Raw genomic sequence first — 18275 nt, 5'->3', positions numbered from 1 at the left:
AAGAGTTAGGTGACAGACCATAATATCTCATGAGACTATAATCACTGATGCTCTAACAAAAACTGAATATTTAAAAAAAAAATAGTTAGCAAAATCTGTCCAGCAAGTTTTCAAATTTGGTATTTCGAGTCCACTTAAAATAGATTTATCTGCTCTACAGCGAACGGAAAAAGTCACAGTGTTAAGATGTACTGAACAGTCAGGGAATCCCTCTGTATCTATAAATTAAAGCTGGTACCAATTGAAAAAAACCTCTTCCTACTTGTTACTACCTTTAAGTAGCAAAGTAGTTGCCCTTCAAATAAAAGGAAAGTTTAATTATTTTAGAATTTAAGCAAGTTCTCTAAATTACTACTCTAATACCTCCAACAGGACATGTATCTGTTATTAAATACATTTGGAATATCTGACCGTCTCTGTTACAACAAACACTGATCAGTCTTTCAGAGAACCCTAGTTAATAGCAGTATTTTAAAAAGCATGTAAGTATGAACAAGGTTCCACAAGCAACATCCAGCAGGGTTTTCCTAGAGATGTGAAGCCAGCTTCATGTAACACAAACCGAAACATTACAGGTCTTCTGACAAGCTTTATTTTCCCATTTTAACTACACTGATGACACTGACATTTTCTACTGAGACAGGTCTCACTTCCAGAGCGGTTCTGTTATCATACCTTTGCATTCTATGGTGTTTTCCACACTTCCTGCACCCAACACCGCATTGATGATGTCTTCATTAGGAAAAAGCTGTATTCACTCAAGCTAAGACATAAAGTTAAACTCTACTGAGAAAACATTTGGCATTTGAAAGAAAAATTTGTAGGCCAAGTTAAAGAACAAAGAAAAGTTAACATGGACCATAGACTGCCGCCTTGCATGAAAAAATACAAAATACTTTCTTTCACTAAGATGTGGGAAAAAAATTCTTGACAATAGCCCTTTCCTCCTGATGAAGATAAGCTTATGCACTGCTTTTAATAAGCATGTTTGTTATAAAGCTATTCTAAGGCATAATATCCTTATTTGTCTCCTTATGACACACACAGGGAATTGGAAGAAAATCTGATTCACACACACCCTTTGCACCACCACATTTGGATTGTCAATTAACTCTTACTATGGAAGCACCAGGGTTTTTAGAATTTGTTTTAGTACTACTATAATAGGTCTTAATCAGGGACCTGTGAGTAGGAAACATGCAAATAAACAAGACAGTACTTGTCCTGAATTATTCAGTTAAAATGTTGTCATTTATATATTCCATAAATATTAATAAAAGGCCTGCCTGAATCAATACCATGCAAATGTAGGAATTGGTAAAAGATAAACCATAGGAAACCTGAGAAAATGCAAATGACAAATCTAAACAAAACCACTAAAGAACAGATTTTAAATATCTCTAGAAGACCATGAATCTTATCACTATCTTCCCCACCTTTCCTGAGATCAAACAGCTTCTCATGTCTCTTCTTTTACAGATCATCCAACAGTCATAGCATCCTTTAACAAAAAAAAAATCCAAAACACCCACAACCAACCAACACAAAAAAACACCCCCAATGCCAACAGTTAAATGCAATTCAATATCCGTATCTCATTTTTCACTTCTGAGCTTAAACTTCTGTGAGAAAACAATCCACTGTAAGAACAAAGACTACTGCTTTAGATTTTTCCACCTGCAGCCTATTATAGCTATCATATATTACATACGTGGATACAGATACATAAGCACACATTTATCATACACCTGGGTCAGTCATTAAGGCTTTGGATAAAGCCCAATTATAGCTCACTGAAATTAGTCCACACAAGACTCCTGGAGAATTCTGCTGTTTCAGTACCATGAGGTGCAGGCACTGCCGTTCAGAACAATTTAAAGCACCTGTTTCCCCAGTGGAAGTCTGAGGTCTCAATTGCTCTCACAATCTGCTTTTCTGAAAAATATGTATCACCAGAAAATTAAATCAATGTTGAAACAGCAAGAAGGGGTGAAAATGTGTTCATAGGCCTAGACCAAAGCTTTCTTAAACTGAACACTCTCCTATGCAGAAGTTGATCCTCAACAAACAATGAAAGACACTGAGCTGTGAATTCTTCAGGAAGTGCTCAAGACAAAGAATACAAAGAAAGGATTCAAGGACTCAAAAATTCTTAAGAAAATAGTTTCCAGGAAATATTTATGGAGATACATTTTGATCTTACAACTAAAATTGGACTACTTTTTTTTTTTCCCCACCTTTCCCACTCATGTAAGCATATTAAAATTAAAAAAAGAAGCAAAAATGTATCATGATAGGACTGTGAGGAATATTCTTCATTTGAACCAAATCAAACTGAAGGTGGGCAAAGCACTGGTAACCTATGCCATTAAGTATATTAAAAGTCTAACCTACATGACAGCCTATGCAGTTAAAACCACGCAAAATCTGTCAGGCACTGAAAGAACACAAGCTAGCAGTTCTAATCATGACAGAAAAATGGTTCTTCAAGTTTGTTGTTTGGTTGGTTTTGGCTGTTTTTTTTTTTTAAAACAACATTAATTCTACAGGATTCCTAGAACGCAAGCAGTGCTACCTGCTCTCTACTGCTACAACGCAATCCTCCCTGTACATATTAATGATATAACAGCTTCTTGTACTGAACTGACATAAAGCACCTACTTTATGTCAGTTCACTAAATGAGATAAGACAAAAGGTAAACTTTGAATAATACCAGAAAGCTGAAATGGCTGTAATTACAGATGCTCTTCAGTGCCACACATTTGAAGCTGCTATACTTTGTTACTGTATCAACAAAAAAAGTATGTGAACATTTGGTGCAATAGAGTGAATTCCTAAAATCTCACTCAGGAACCTCATTAAATACACTGCACAGATTACGGTAACTCCTTAAAATAGATAAGACTATTCTCATCATTTTGAGCAACCAGCCCTATAAGAAAGATAAGAGTGGCTTAGATGAGAGAAGGAAATAACCTGGATAAACTCAACCTAATGCACAATTCCCAAGTCTCCAGGAATTCCCATCCCATTATTCTCATGATCTCTGTTCATTTTAGGAAAATTTTCCTTCCTGGTTTTACATATTTCATGAATTTAGGATAAAGAATTACCACTGCACGGCTGAGTGAAACAAAGACTCTTCAAAGAGTTCTTCATGAAAGTCTTTGTCTTGGCTGAGAAAAGCAATTAGGCTCTGGGCCAGACTAAGCGATGTTTTGGGGATTCAGGTTCGGCTCGGCAAGTGCAGCATCTCGAGCCCCAGGTGAGTATCCTGACTATTGGATCCTCAACCCTTTCAAGAACAAATTTGTGCTTTGGAGTTGCTGGGTTTTGGTTTTTTTTCTTTAACCAGAAACTCCTTCTGGAAGTTGAAAAGACCTTCCTAGCAAGACTTTAACAATAACTTCTACAACCCACTTAAATGCTTCCATTAAAAAAAAAAATAATCAAGAGATTAACATTTCCTGATTAACACTATTTCCCACTAAATCCTCTATCCAGCTCTGATCTTGAGACAGTTTACTGGACAAAGGGGAAAATGCTGCCTTTGATATCAGCATTTAGATCCTCAGTCTCCAAGTCATTTCAGAGTAGATGAAGGTAAAGTTTTTTGCTTTGATACCCACTTTTTGACAGTGCTCGTCTGAGGAGGAGACCTTCTGTTGTAAGAAAGTTGAGAGAATAATTTGTTTAGATCTCAAAACAAATAATGACTAAGGCATTCAGCTTGTTTGTTGGTATTCACAATGGTTAACCAACACCCTATATGACTCAGTGTCATTATTAAAAGTAAACCAATAAATGCATTAACAGATAAAAAGTCAATACATGAGACTCAAAAGAAACATTCCAGTGTCTGTGAAATTATTACCTAATATTTCAAGTGTCATGAGCCAGCATTCCTGTCCAATGTAGCTGTTTTCTTCCTTACTCCCACAACCCTGAGCTGCTTTCTCTCTGTTCTTGCACCACAGCCTCCCTGTGCTAAAGCAAGAATTCATGTGATTGTATGTGGAAATGATCAAGATTAAAACTGACCCAGCAGAAGAAAAAGAAATGGTTTTAACCCAGAACAGTTCTCACTTTAATTCACTGCCTGACCAAACTAACACTTCTGCCAGCTGATAGCCAGGGGCATCTCCATATCCTTAAGAAATGGTGGATTAAAGGGGCTGTAAAACAAAGAGTTTAGAATTTCACATACTATTATTTTGACAGTGTTTCACACATCCTTTAAAGCCACAGATTGTGTCAGTCTCTACAGTACTCCTGTAGACTTTTGTCAAGAAAAGCTCTAAAGCACAGTCCAGCAATCAAACACGGTAGCAAATACCAAATGCTCAGCATGGTTTCTATACCTCTCCTTAAAATTACAGAGATACCAGATAGTAAATACTGTAAATGTAATAAATATTTTCTTGTACTTAACACAGATAACTGGAAGGAAGCTGTCGAAAGCATCATGTGTTCAACTCTTAATCCAAAAACACAACCTACATTTTTTTCTGCTTAGATCACCTCCTATCAAACTTAATGGCCCAATGAACCACTGTCAACCCTTGCACTCAAACTTTTAAAGTCAGGTCCTGTTACTATTTAATAGGGAGTTGTGAACCCAAAGCAGAACACTACTTCTGTCTTTCATGTTATTGTTGGAGAGCCATTGAATTAGACCAGCAAAACGCAGATTTTCATTGTGCAGACCTCTAGCATATCTTTTTTTTTTTTTTACAGCAGAAGTGTAACTGACAGTAGATGCATCTTAGTTACCATTCACAGACTCCCTCGGAAGTCACTCAGTCCCTGGGAAACAGCCTGAAAACTGATGAAACGGGTTTTCATCCAAACATCCTCTTCCTTTAGACCTGAATATCACTTAACACGCAGAGATCAGGACCGAAGCTGGACCCTGAACAATATCTTCTTTTTAAGTATGCATTTTGGCATGTGTCCCCCAAGAAAGACATATATCAAATGGCCAAGATATTTTTAAAGGAATAAACAGGAAGGATGCTTCTTAACTAGAGGGAGGCGAAGGGGGGGTGGTTAACTACAGGTATTTTATGAAGGAATATGCACTTACTACTGAGAGCGGGCAAACAACCAGGGCCTCGGGGAGCGTGGGGCGCAGGGTGAGCAGGGCAGGGGACGCCCCTCAGGTTCATCGCTGTTTACCGGTAATGCCCCGCTCCCCGTCCCGGCCCCCGGCTGCTCACTGAACCCCACACCCGGGAGAGGCTCCCCTCAACACTTCTCCCCAGTTCAGAGCAGCACGCGAAAGACATTTTAACGCGGTTGTTCAGTCGTGGAGATGTGGGTTTTTTTCCCCCCTCTTTTTCTTCTCCCCTACAACCAGGACTTGAACGTTAACGACGCAGCGAATGCACCGAAAATCTGGTATTTACGACCCCGCGCTGTAAGAACCGCCACTGACAGAAACCTGCGGGCAGAAGCCCTGACGAGCCAGCCAGCCGTGCTCGCCCTCCGCCGCCGGCGGGAGCCGGGGCTGTTCTCCCGGCACTAGAGGGGGGCCGATCCGAGCGCCCCACACACCCCAGCCCCGCCGCTCCGCCCAGCCTCCGGAGCAGCCTCCCTCAGACCCGCGCCCGGTCAGCCGCCGCTCCCGAGGTACCGGGCAGGGCCGAGAAGCGTCGGCCCCACCACCCCCCTCCACCGGGCCGGGCCCGGCCGCGCCGCTCCGCTCCTCCCCGGGCGCTGGCCAAAGCCTCCCCGCCTGCCTGGGCCCCACCTCCCGTCCCCGCCGCCCCCCGGGGCTCCGCGCCCTCACTCACCCCTTGTAGTAGGCTTTCACCCGGACCTGGTGGGCGCTGTCCCCGCCGAGGCCGCCCCCTCCGCCGCCCGGAGCCGACATGGTGCTGTTGCCGCTGCTGTCCCGCTGCGTCGGCATCCCCCCGCCTCCTCCTCTCTGCGGGGCGAGGGGAGGGCTGGGGGAGCGGGAGGAGGCGGCAGCTGCGCGACCTCCGCCACTCCCCGCCGCCTCAGGCGCGCGGCGCCGCCGTCCCTCGAGCGCGCGGCGGCTCCGCCCCCTCCTCACGGCGCCAGCCCGGGGCGGGTGGGACCACGGGGGCGTGAGGGGGGGAAGCACGGGGAAGGGGGAACAGGAGAGCGCGGAGCCGTGCGGGACGGCAGCACGGGCCGTGCCCCAGCAGGGAGGAGGAGCCGCCGCGGGAGCCGCGGAGAAGGCGGCCGCCACGCCTCGTGTGTTGTGTGTGTGTGTGTCCCCCTCTTCGCACGCTACGTGGGCTCTTCCCCGCGGGACTCCAGCGCACACCTGTGGAGCGGAGTGCCCCACGCCGAGGCGGAAGGGGGGAGGCAGAGGCGGCCGGGATCCCCCGCGGCGGGGTCGCTCCCGCTCAGGCGGGCCAGAAGCCCCCGAGGACCCCTCCGCTCCCTTCCCCGCGCCCGGAGCGGGCGAGCGCCCCGCCTCCCCCCCGCCACTTGGTACGGCCCGCCGCGAGGCATGCTGGGACTGCTGGGCGGCAGCGCGGTCCTGGCGCCGGCCCGGCGGGGGAGCGAGAGCCGCAGCCCGGCGCCGGGGGGGTGGTCGGGCGTAGCTCGGCGGGGCCGCGCGTACCGGGGGACGGCGGGGGCCGGGCCGGGCCGGGCCGGGCCCTCCGAAACGCCTCCTTTGAGTTCCAGGCGCCTGGTCTCTTTGCGCAGCGGCACGCTCTGCAGGGGCTTCACCACAGCCGGAGCCGCGCTAAGGAAAGGGCCCGAAGGGGGAAAACTCGTCATTTTATTTAGGTGCAAATAGGCTTGTCCTTCTTTGGAGGGTTAAAGAGCCAGAAACGCCCGCAGAGGGGCTCTGCGGAGAGCAGCAGCCTGTGGACCAGGCTCCAGCGGGGCTGTTCCGCAGAACCAAGCCCAGCGCCACTAGAAAAGAGCCTTGGACACATCCAGCTGTGCTCCTGCGCAACCTGTTTCACGCTCCTCCGCTAGTTTTGTCACTTCCAACGTAGTCTGAGAGCTGCCGAAGAAAAATGAGGATTTTAACACAAAAACATTGCAAAGCAGCACGCTGCCCTTCAGCAGCCAGCGCGGAGCCGACGGCCAACCGGAGCTGTTCGGAAGCAGCGGCGATGCATTTCTGGCAACGACTGTTGACTTAAAATATTTTCTGTCAGAATTCTAAAGAATCCATGCAGTGTGCACTGCCTGCAAGACAGTGTGTTCAGTTCAGATAAAGCTTTGCCATCTATCAAATGGCCAAGATATTTTTTAAGAAAGAAACAGGAAGGATTCTTTTTAACTAAAGGAAGGTGAAGAGAGATGGTTAACTAAAGGCATTTTATTAAAACTGGTAATCATAAGCCACCTTATCACTGCAAGTAGTTTTTCTTTCCAGCTTTGCCTATTTAAAAAATAGATTAAGAACTCCCCGATAACACATTTATATTGCCCAATGCTTCCTGAATAGATGTTTCCGGCAATCCTAAGAAACAGGGAACCTTTGGGGGTTTTTTTATAGCAAAAAATTCCTTTTTCCCACTGCCCCTCTCTATGCTCCACTCAGCATCACACCTGGATGTTTGTATTAGAGCAGCGTGGAGTTCAGATTTTTCTGTTCAGTTACAGGCTGCTACAGGAGATTGGTACTTTCCAATCAATACACCTTGCTCTTTCTCATATTGGTGATAAGGCTTTATTTGCTGTTTACTTTAGGTGTGGTTAAAAAGCAGAGATTTTTTTTCATGCTACCTGACCTTCCTGCAGTGGTTGTTTTCTTTTTCCTCAGAAGAAAGTTATTTGTTCCACCCAGCTTTCTGTACATCTGGAAGTACCTTGCTGTATCTTAACTCACCTGTATGTTGCACCAGGACTTCCGGCATGTTTTCTATTTCCTACTGGATCTCCAAGCATGAGTCTTCATTCTCCCTACACCTCCTTCTTTTTTAACCTATGAAAATTCCTATTTTCTCCCACTGAATCGTGTCATATTTTATAGAAACCAGGCATCCTCACTAGACCTGGTAAATTGTCACTACTTGTCACAGGCAGTCCACCCGTGGTCAGTGTGACTGTTTCACCCTTCAAGTTTATCTATAACACCTTGGAAGGTATTTGTTTTGCAAGGCACTTGTCAAGATTCTTTTCTTTGCAAAATACTTGCCTATCCCAACTAGCTGCTAGACATCTGGCAATTTTTTTTTCCCCTTCATGTCCCAATTATCAGTTGGTCAAACTGTGTTATGCAAGGAAACAGCAACCTAATTGCAGAAAGAAGTACTGCTGAGCTACATTTTACTATTTGTTCCTGTTGCTCTTTTATAAAAATTTTAACCAACTACATTTTCATTCACACAACTGGTTCTCTATCAGATATTTAAAGTGTCATGAACCAGCACTCCTGTCCAACATAGTTTTCTTTGTAACTCACTGCACTGAGCTGCTTTCTTTCTGTATCATTGCGAATACAAGCAAGATTGGAAAATACTAGTATACCTGGAGGCTTTGTAATAATGTTACATAATTCTAAGATAGAGAAAATATTTCTTCATCACAAGAAGTAATTTCATAGAGAGGGCAAGGTGTTGAGTTTATCAAGATGTTCCACCTAAGATCTGAATTAGGTCTATGTGGTATAATGGTTACCTGACTTTATGGAGGTTATGCTTGGCTCATCTATTCCAGGTAATACACAGCAGCTGCTAATTTCAAACAGGAATTATTGACATAATTCAACTCTGATCAATTATAGTTTATTTAGAAGGAGAGGTGGGCTTCCCCATAGCAGGGAAAGGCTCAGAGCCAAAATTTTGTAGGAAGGAACTGAGAGCTAAGTTAACATGGCTAAAAGACTCTTCTGCTTCATATTCCTCAGAGAAGCTAAAAGTGTCCTGGTCAGAGCTGCTGAAGTCCCTGAGCAGCCAATGTGCAAAAGCACTACAAGCAGGTAATTCCTTGACCTTAACCTGCCAACAGCACTCTCAAAACACCACGTATCACATCCTTCATTTTTCTACTGTAGCTAAAACATGAAAGAAGTAAAGCTTTGCCACAGGCCCTATCAACATACAGCTGACCTCTGCTACTCCCACAGGAAATTAAAGTAGCTGTGCCTGCTGCCGGGCACCACTGCGGGCCCTGAGGGAGACGAGGCCCCTCATCCCAGCCAGGCTGCTGCTCCCCAGCTCGACTCTCCCTGCGTTAAGGTGAAGCTACTCACAACCTGACCGGAATCCCACCGCCGCTGGGGAGGCTCCGCGGGGTTACCCTGACCGGCTACCGACAGCCCGGACCCCACCGCGGCACCTCACAGACGACGCCGCGCTCCGGCGGCAACATGGCGGCGCGGGTCGTCACGTGCCCGGCGCCGGCCGCGCCCAGCGCGCCTGCGCGGCACCTCCCCCTGAGGGAGGCGAGAAGATGGCGGAAGCGGAGTGAGCGGCTTGTCCGAGGCGAGTCTCCCGGCGGGACGCGCGGAGGAGGGGGAGCAGCAGCGGCAGGCCCCGGCCAGGCCGCGGCGGGGCGGGGCGGGGCGCGGAGGCGGGGACCCGCGCCCTGACAGCGCCCCGGCGGCGGGCCGGCCCCGGGCGGGGAGCGGGTGCCTCCCCTCCCGCCCACCTTTCCGCCCTCCCCGGCGGCGGCTGCCGCCTGCGGGGCTGCTGGGGGGGGCGGCGGCGGCGGGGCTGGGCCGGAGCGGGGCTGCCGGTTATGGCGGTGGCGGGGCTGGGCGAGGCCGCGGCCCGGTGCGGGGGGCTGAGGGGGCGGGCCGGCCCGGCCTGCGGCGGGGAGCGGCCGCCGAGGGGCCCTGCCGCTGCCTGTGGAGCTGCCCCGGGGCTCCCTCAGCGCGTCGGCGGCCCCGGCTGCCGGGCCCGGGCATCCCCTGGGCCGGGTTGCTCCGTGCCGGTTTGCGGGCAAGTTGCACCGCATGGCCTGTTTCCACGCAGCATAGTTTTAAATTTTTTTTCCCCTTTTTTAACAAAAACACAACCCTAAGGTTTGGGCAAGGTTGGTTTGTACTGTAGCTGGAGTGAAGGGGAAACGAGAGGATTTATTTCCGAGCCTTCAATCACATACAAAAATGCCCCTAGGAGTTAGACTTGGAGGAAATTTTCATTTATTTTTCTTTGGTTTGAGCCCATGGAGTTGTAAGGAGAGGTCACGAATGGAAATAATAAGAATAAACTGTGTATGTTAAAAACTCACTTATTATTAAATACCAGTTATGGTTGCAGCTTGTCAGCAGTGTTCGTTATTACCATGGTGTTTACCAGAAGTCAAACTTTCTAAAACATAAGTAGTGAAATTCATATCCACTGTGAAGTTAGTTTAATGTTACTGGTATAGAATAACAGGTATTTTTTTCACTTTAGGTATTTGCTTTGACCAAAAAATATAAAGAGAACAAAACTTCCGAGTGTTTACATTATGCATGGTGTAACGTGAAATTATGTAGTGTCTCCTACAGTTGCTGTATTGAAATAAATACTTATTTTCAATACAGTGTTCTATTGTGCTTAGTATTTTAGGCTTGCTTAAATATGTAGTGGTTGTTTAAAGTCAGAGTTTAGTGCATTTTCTAAAACTTACTTTGCATTACAAAGGTTTGAGTTGCTCACAGACAGCGTTGTAAGGTCTTTGTCATATGTTTAACAAAATTAATTTTATTATAAGTTAGGAGTTTTGCCTTTTTGGTATCACTGAGTACTCAATGAATGACTTCAGAAGATTATTTTCAATTGTATCTGAGATCTTTTTATAACTAGTAGTGGTCTCTGCATATACAGCATTATAAAGTAAGGCGACGCTGTAAAGGCAGTCTAATTTTAAGCCTGTAATGTTTTTTACGCTGTCATAAAATATCCATCTGCTAAATTGCGATGGATTCTTGGTTTCCTTGCTAAAAGCAACCACTTTTTATGTATTTCCTCTTCTCCCGTAAACATCCCTCTTCTCACTTAGAGAGGAGAGGTTCCTAAGAAGTGTCATCTTTGAAGCACTTTACTAGTCCTTCAGCCGAAAGAGGGCAAGCTATTTCTGCATGTTAGTCCTGTGCTGCGTGGTGTTTGTGTTGCAGTAGGGCTGTGGGGTGGTAAGTAAGCCTCTTGTATCTGCTCTAAGGTGTTAGAGGAGGACTGGAGATGCCCCTCGGTGCCAGGCCACTCTGAACAAGAGTTCAGGAGCTCTTCCCTGGTTTTGTTGTACATCTGTTATGACATAAACTTAGGCAATGGCAAAATTATCTTTGAAAATGAGGCACTTTCAGCTCAAGGATTAACAACTCTCATGGGTTGAACTTCTGAAGGAATAGCTAGTAGAGTGGGATACATTGCACATCTCGCTAATATGTCTAAAGCGTGGCTGAGAAGGAAGGAAATTAAACATCCAATATTGTTTTCTTAGGCTAATTTAACTGGTTGCATAACTTTCTGCTAAAACTAGCTAGACAAGTTGTAGGTGTAAATATTTTGATGTGCTTTTAATGTCTTCTGGAGGAGACAGGACTTTTTTTCAAGGTACTTTTCATTAGCATTATGTGAAATTAATGTAAAGTGGTTTTACAAGTGATGCCATTTTTATTGCAATTGAAGTGGTTAACCATGTATGTTAGCTTGTGCTCTAATGTAGGTGGATAAATGGCATCAATAATGCACAACAGATCTGAATTTTTAACAACAAAGCCATATTTTTTTCTTCAGTTCTAATAGTAGGGATCTGTGCTTTTAAAGCCTGCTTTATTGCCGTGAATTTTCTTTGATGGCAAAACATATGCAATATACACTAGAATGATAAGCGTGAGGTCCTTGGGTAACCGTGTATCTGTTAAAAGTTTAGCTATTCCAAGTAATTAGGAGCTATGGCACCGCGTGCAGTTCTCTACTTGCAGAGTAGTTGTGTTTTGAGAGGTGATGGCAGCAGCCTGGCAGCGTTGCATTCTGCTTTCAGCTGTGTGCGTTGAAACTCCTAATTACGTTCCTGTTTGCAGCATCCGATGGGCGGTTTGTTAAGCACTTGGCAGTGCTGCTTTTTTTCTAGTACACTGCATTTCTCTCAACGATTATTTTTCTGAGCCCTTCTTTATTTTAAGAAAGAAGCACGTCTTCTCCCCACCTGTTTTTTTTTAACATCCTTTTAAAAGCAATAAACAGCAACTATGCCACTTCCTGTTAATCGTAATACTGAAAAAGAAACTAAGGTAAACACCCCTCATATATTGAGATATGTGATTCATTTCAGTTTTAAAGGTGACATTTTGGGAGAGAGATTGTACTCTGCAAGAGAGGGGGATCTTGTAAGGCTGGGAAGGAATCATCAGCCATACTTAACATAGGTAGTTTCTTCCTTGACTGTTGCTGGTTTTGGGAGGTATCACTGTAAAAAGTAAAAGCATTTTTCTCTACGTCTTTTCCATCTCTTTCCAAGAGCATGGCATCAGTGATTTTTGCCAAGAACGTTTTGCTGAATGTGTGCAATGGTCAGCCAGCAGTTTCTTGTGCTATGCTGTGGGGAAGAGGGATGTGACAGTACTCCTGTATAGCTTGCTAGAAATCTTGCATGTATTCCTAAATTGGTCACCTATTGCTACTCTTGATGTGTCTCGGAAGATTATAACCACATCTCTCAACAAATTCCATCAAGTGATAGCAAACCCTACAAACTTATCCATTTGAAAATTGTCCATTATTTTATCTCAGTGAAGTTGAGATTTTTTTTTTTTTTTTTGCCTTTAAAATCAGCGTGTACTGGCCTTCTGTTTGTGAACCACTTTTATTTCAATTCTGCCAGGCTGGACGAACACTGCACAGCTATGGAGAATGAACCAAACACAACAACATGTTCTGCATCTACAACTACTATCACTACCACCTCCACTTCCCGGACACAGCTACCACAGATTTCTGTCTACAGTGGCTCTGACAGGCATGCCGTCCAGGTACTGGGCTGTAAGATATTCTTTCCTGTACCGTACAGTGCTCTCAAACACAGGCGTTGCACCATACTTTACATAAGATTATCTTTCCATTCTTAATTGCTGTCTGCTTTCTCAATATCTGTCTTACTGGTTTTCAGTTTTGCTTGAAGGGTATCAGACCACTTAACAATAGTTCAGGGTACACGCCTGCCTCCCAAATAGGGGAGGGGGAAATGCTATGCTAGAAAGTTTGGGGGTTTTGCCATTCTGTAAGGGTATGGATTATTAACGTAAGACTTTACAAAATAACAGAAAATAAAGCTGTTTGTTTGACCAACATTGACTACAGGGATCCAGAGGTATCTCTGTGTGTGTAACTGCTGCTCTGGATCCAGCCCTCTCTTGCTGTTCTTTAAATTAGGTCTCTTCAAACTCCGTACGGACCATTCTGTTGGTTTGATAATTGAGTTTGTCACATGCTGTCCTGATCTTTCAAAAAGCAGAACGTTATGTAGGACTTGTTGACAAGAACCCAAGAGGCTTGGGTGTTGTGTTATGAATGATGCTGTATTGTCAGCTGATTGTCAGGCTTTCCTTGAAAGCGTGAATATATTTGTTGACTATATTCTGTGACTTGGTTGAGAACAGTGATGGAGGAAGTTCAGTATGACATAATTGGTGTGAAAAGAACTTATTTGGTTTTATTTCCTTGTAAAGGTAAACTTCAGCATCATGTCAGCATGGTGTGTACTTTTTAATTGTAATTAATTACCTACTGATTCATCACAGGTTATTCAGCAGGCCTTGCATCGTCCTCCTAGCTCAGCTGCTCAGTACCTCCAGCAGATGTATGCAGCCCAACAGCAGCATCTAATGCTGCAGACTGCTGCTTTGCAGCAGCAGCACTTAAGCAGTACCCAATTTCAGAGTCTGGCAACTGTACCACAGGTGAGAGTGAAGATTGCTGAAAAAGAATGGTGTGCTACTTTCTAGAGTAGGACTACAATTCTAGAGCATTGTCAAACATAATAACAGCTTAAGTGCCTGAGCTTAATGCCTCACAATAATTCACTGTTATATTTTGATGACTTTGTTATTTTAAACTGTATCTTCCTCCAAACTATTTGGAGGATTTTGTCCAGTGTTACAGATGCTCCAGTAGGCGACCATTCCATGCTTTATTGCATACATTAAAATGCATCATGTAAATCATCAAGCAGTAATAAAATATTAAAAGTAGACTACTTCAATCTTCATCCCATGATTTTCTCTAGAAGTTGATGGGGAAAGCAGTGAATAGCAATGTATCTTAGTGAAATCAAGTAACAATAATGAACATCTGGTATCTTAGTGTGGTTTGCCACACATCTGGCTGCATTATAAATAATGGCAAAATTCAATTTTAACTCTGAGTGTGGAAATGTAGGAAGTAAATAACATTTCATTTCTGAAGCACAGCTTTTAACATTAGTGAACACTGGAGGAGACCCATTTTGAAAACTCAAGCAGTGGAAAGATTTCCTTTGACCTTGGATTGAGAGTACTGTCTTGCAGAGATAGGTGGTGGTTAATGATTTTACACATGGAAATGCTAAAATGGAATTAAAGACTTCAGGGATATAGCTGTTTGTTGTCAGAACTGAGACTGACTCTTCTGTGCTCCTGGCTTTTTCTTCTATACCTTTTCCATTAGATCATGGTAATATATTGATTTGTCATTTTTTTGTGATGGATTTGTGTGTGCATATACAGTTACTGAGACAGAGCAAAGAAAATCAGATTGGGGAGGGCTAAGAAGTTTTGGTATGCAGTCTGTTAATACAGAAATCTAAATTACTGTCCCTGTATTCATCTGAAAGGCTGGAATAGTGTACTGTTACAGACACTAGATGTGCATACATAAATTATCATTCTAGAATATGAGGGTGTTCTTTACAGCATTTATAAAATTTGTTTTATTTTTTGAGGATTCTAATCATAATAAAAGTTTTAATGTGAGTTTTAATAATGACAGTTTTTAATGATGTCACATTTTAAGTTCTGAGCACCATAGGTAATGAGCTGATCAGTTAGCTCCATCATTAACAGTTTGATAGACTTCTGATAGTTTTTTTCAACTTTTGATCTGCAAGAATATGAGTGCCTGAAATTGGGTAGGAATTCAAGGCATTTAGCACCTTGCAGATAGCATTTCACAGCACAGAGTGCACTTTACTCAGTGGAATTAGTTTTCAGCAAAGCATTTTTACTGTTAACTCAGAGAAAAGGTAATGGTAGAGAGGGATGTTTCTGGTGGTTTATGCAATAATATGAACATCACTTAAACACTTTTTGATTTCAATATTTGACACATATTCTTGCTATTTAGGCAAGCCTGTCAGGTGGGAGGCAATGTACTTCCCCCACTGGGAGTGTCACTCAGCAGTCAAGCATGTCGCAGACCTCGGTACGTAACTGAACAAAGCCCTCCATCCATTCACAACCCCTCTTGGTTAGTATATAACTACTTGGAAAAATAGAAAAGATTTTAGTATTTAAATTTCTGTGGTTAAAATTAGTATTACAGAAACAGTAAATAGAAGTATGACGACTCTGTAGTAAGTGTTGGCTGCGCTTCTAGCATCCGCCAGTCATCCTGCTGCGTGCTGCCAGCCGCTGTCATTGCTGGCCAGCATTGGAGGCTTCCCTGGTCCCAGCCTGCTCGTGGTGCTCTGAGGGGCAGCTGCTCACTCCACAAGCACTAGTGACTGTTCAGACCATGGCAAGAGTCACTCCCTGAGCTTCTATCTCTTAGATAATTTCTTACTGGATTTTTCACATTAGTTTCTTTATTCAAGGCAATATTGTAGGTTAAAATCATAACTGTGTATCAGTGATTAAAGAGCACCAAATCTAAAGAATCCGAGTCAATGCTGACATTGTATATATGAAACTGATTAAATGTTTACAGCACTCATTTCTTTATTGATTATCATCTTTTATCATGCATCTTTTATACACTTTCAATTATTTTATCCATATTCTAGGCATGTGCTCGGGTTTCAGTTATTAGCAGCTCTGTGTTCAGTTCATGCTGTATTTCTTTAAGCAGCATCTTCAGACATGTAATTTGCACAGTCTCTTATGTACAGTTCTACAGTTGTTTTGAGTAGGACTTTTAGTCCTACAGACATCCTGCTTATTAATCATGCCCTCAAGCTGTTCATGACTTCAGTGCATAGCTTCAGTGATTTAACTGTATATTTTTTTAAGCTCTCATAGCATTGCTTTGGCTTACAGTTGTTAGAAGTAAAATCATTCATTCATTAAATTTAGGAGGGAAAGTCTTTAAAGATGTCTGATGTTAAACTAACAGTATAATTGGGCTGGGATTTTTCAAGGAAATCTTTTGAGTAAGTGATGAAAAAGAGCTGGGCACTTAACTCTGTTAGACTGGTTAGGAAAAAAAAAAGAAAAGAAAAAAACCCAAAACCACAACAGCTTTTGTTTGAGAAGATGCTAAAGAGCAATTGTTGAGAAGTATTTCATGTGAAATTGTAGAAATTTTTAGTCTCCAGTCATTTTTAAATGTGCATATGTAAAATAAGGAATCAAAAGTCCATATATGGCAGCACAAAGGAGTGTCCTGGTCAGGTTGCATAACAAATGTAACAGAAGATGTCAGTCCAGTCAGGTAATATAAACACTTAAAGGTGCTTAAATATTAAAATTCAGGTATTTTTCTTAAAATATTGCAAGCTCATGCTACATATTCTGTAATTGTGTATTTCTGTGAGGTATGTTTTTCAGACTTCATAATAACATTGTTTATACTCTCAACTGCTTATTAGTATTTACTGCAAAATGGTTGATTGCAGTTTAAGAATGAAAATGTACAATCTTGCCAGAATTCAGTTTGGTGATGATTGGCTCAATGTATTTTTGATATCTTTACAGTTCAGAGATTTCAACTGCCCCTGCCATTTTTGTCAAAGGCTTTCTGGCTTTAGACCCTAGAATGAATGAATTTCCATGACAGAAGCAATATTTTTGTTTCCTTAGATTAACCTCTCCACCTCTCCTACACCTGCACAGATAATAAGCCGTTCACAGACCTCCAACACCACCAGCAGCAGTATTACCCAACAGACTATGTTGCTGGGGAGCACCTCTCCAACCCTGAGTGCAAGCCAGGCTCAAATGTATCTACGAGCTCAAATGGTAAGTTTTGATTATGATTCTTAAACTTGGTTTTGGTCCGCCCCTGTTGTCTCCACACTATTCCCCTCCCTACCCCCTCCAAAAACCCCCACACCTTAACTGTGTCAATTTTTATTTTGTTTCTGTAAATTATAAATATTTTTCTTTAGTTTCAGATTGCATTGAGTATTTAGTAACTAGTTTGTGAATACATATCTTCTGGAACACTGTAGACATCAGAAGTAAAAGGATTGCTGTAGCTTAGGTCTTTGAAGTTTGCTCAGCTGTTTTTAGCCTGGTTGCACTGCAGTTATTAAATTGGTCAAACATGGGAAAAATAAAAAAAGAGCACCTGTCTTTTCTGGCTATGTAGAAGGGCATACTGGAGTCTGTATTCAAGGTAGATTGTTTTCCAGTGCACGGGTAACAGGCAGAGTTCCAAATCTTGATTACAATTTTCTTATATTTAACTAAGATTGTTCTTTGCATTATTGTCTCTAGAATTCAAGTTAGATACATAGCTATCATTCTCTTCGGATTCATGTGAAACTCATTAGATTCTTGCAATTTTCTGTCAATATGGCATTTCCAGTTCCCAATGGGCAACTTTGAAAAATCTGTTCAGTGATTTATTTTTTTTTTTTAATTTTTTTTTTTAATACTTTCTCTAGTGAGTGTCATATGAATTGAACCTTATAATCTATTTGGGATTTCACAGAAATTACTGAAGTTGTACATGAATGCTCAGGTACCAGTCAGTACTTGTTAAAGGCCAAAGAATTCTATGAGTGTTTTTAGTGTCTTTCTAGTGTTATGTTCAACTGCATGAAATAGAAAGAATCACTGTTACGCTACACTGAGGTTCAGAGCCAGAGGTCAGTGACTGCAGTGGTATATAAAATTAGGTGCAAGTGTGAGTGCTTGCAGGAATTGCACCTATGAAGTATGTTTGGAAAAGAGATCCTCTGTTCTTTTTCTGATATTTTTCTTATTTTTCTTAGGCATGTGCAGCAATGCTGTTATGCTAGGTTGCATTTTTTATTTTGGCTATTGTTTTCCTATATGTTTATTGAAAAAAGTAGTATAACTTGAAGATAAATGAAAGATGATAGGTGTGTATATATGTGAAAGTTTTCTCAATATGTAGAACAAATATTTTACATTATTATATTTAAATTACATTATTATCTTTTCGTATTATTTACTTAAACTACC

The 18275-nt window shown here is 42.9% G+C and overlaps 2 protein-coding genes across 14 annotated transcripts in view; one reads left to right on the top strand and one right to left on the bottom strand.

Moving 5' to 3' along the window:
* The window catches only part of PRKCI (protein kinase C iota), a 30535-nt gene extending 24093 nt beyond the window's left edge, over positions 1 to 6442 (bottom strand). Inside the window, exon 1 of one of the 2 annotated variants that reach the window (XM_074878493.1) lies at positions 5797 to 6442. In XM_074878493.1, the coding sequence (XP_074734594.1) occupies positions 5797 to 5912 (116 nt within the window). In that variant the 5' untranslated portion in view covers positions 5913 to 6442. Of the gene's footprint in view, positions 1 to 675; positions 750 to 5796 lie in introns of those variants that run through there. The other variant, XM_074878494.1, reaches the window with a different exon arrangement.
* A 2901-nt stretch (positions 6443 to 9343) lies between these two features.
* PHC3 (polyhomeotic homolog 3) overlaps positions 9344 to 18275 on the top strand; it is a 35529-nt gene continuing 26597 nt past the window's right edge. For 6 of the 12 annotated variants that reach the window (XR_012630108.1, XR_012630107.1, XM_074878481.1 and 3 more), the window contains exons 1-5: positions 9345 to 9423; positions 12755 to 12902; positions 13671 to 13829; positions 15250 to 15327; positions 16923 to 17081. Coding sequence is in view for 9 of the 12 variants with exons in the window: in XM_074878481.1 (XP_074734582.1) it covers positions 12777 to 12902; positions 13671 to 13829; positions 15250 to 15327; positions 16923 to 17081 (522 nt within the window). In the remaining 3 variants the exon portion in view is untranslated. Of the gene's footprint in view, positions 9424 to 12754; positions 12903 to 13670; positions 13830 to 15249; positions 15373 to 16922; positions 17082 to 18275 lie in introns of those variants that run through there. The other 6 variants (XR_012630109.1, XM_074878484.1, XM_074878483.1 and 3 more) reach the window with 5 other exon arrangements.

Source organism: Strix uralensis, chromosome 9, assembly GCF_047716275.1.
Source record: "Strix uralensis isolate ZFMK-TIS-50842 chromosome 9, bStrUra1, whole genome shotgun sequence".
NCBI lineage: Eukaryota > Metazoa > Chordata > Aves > Strigiformes > Strigidae > Strix > Strix uralensis.
Note: the sequence above shows the minus strand (reverse complement) of the source record. Positions and strands in the feature narration are given on the sequence as shown.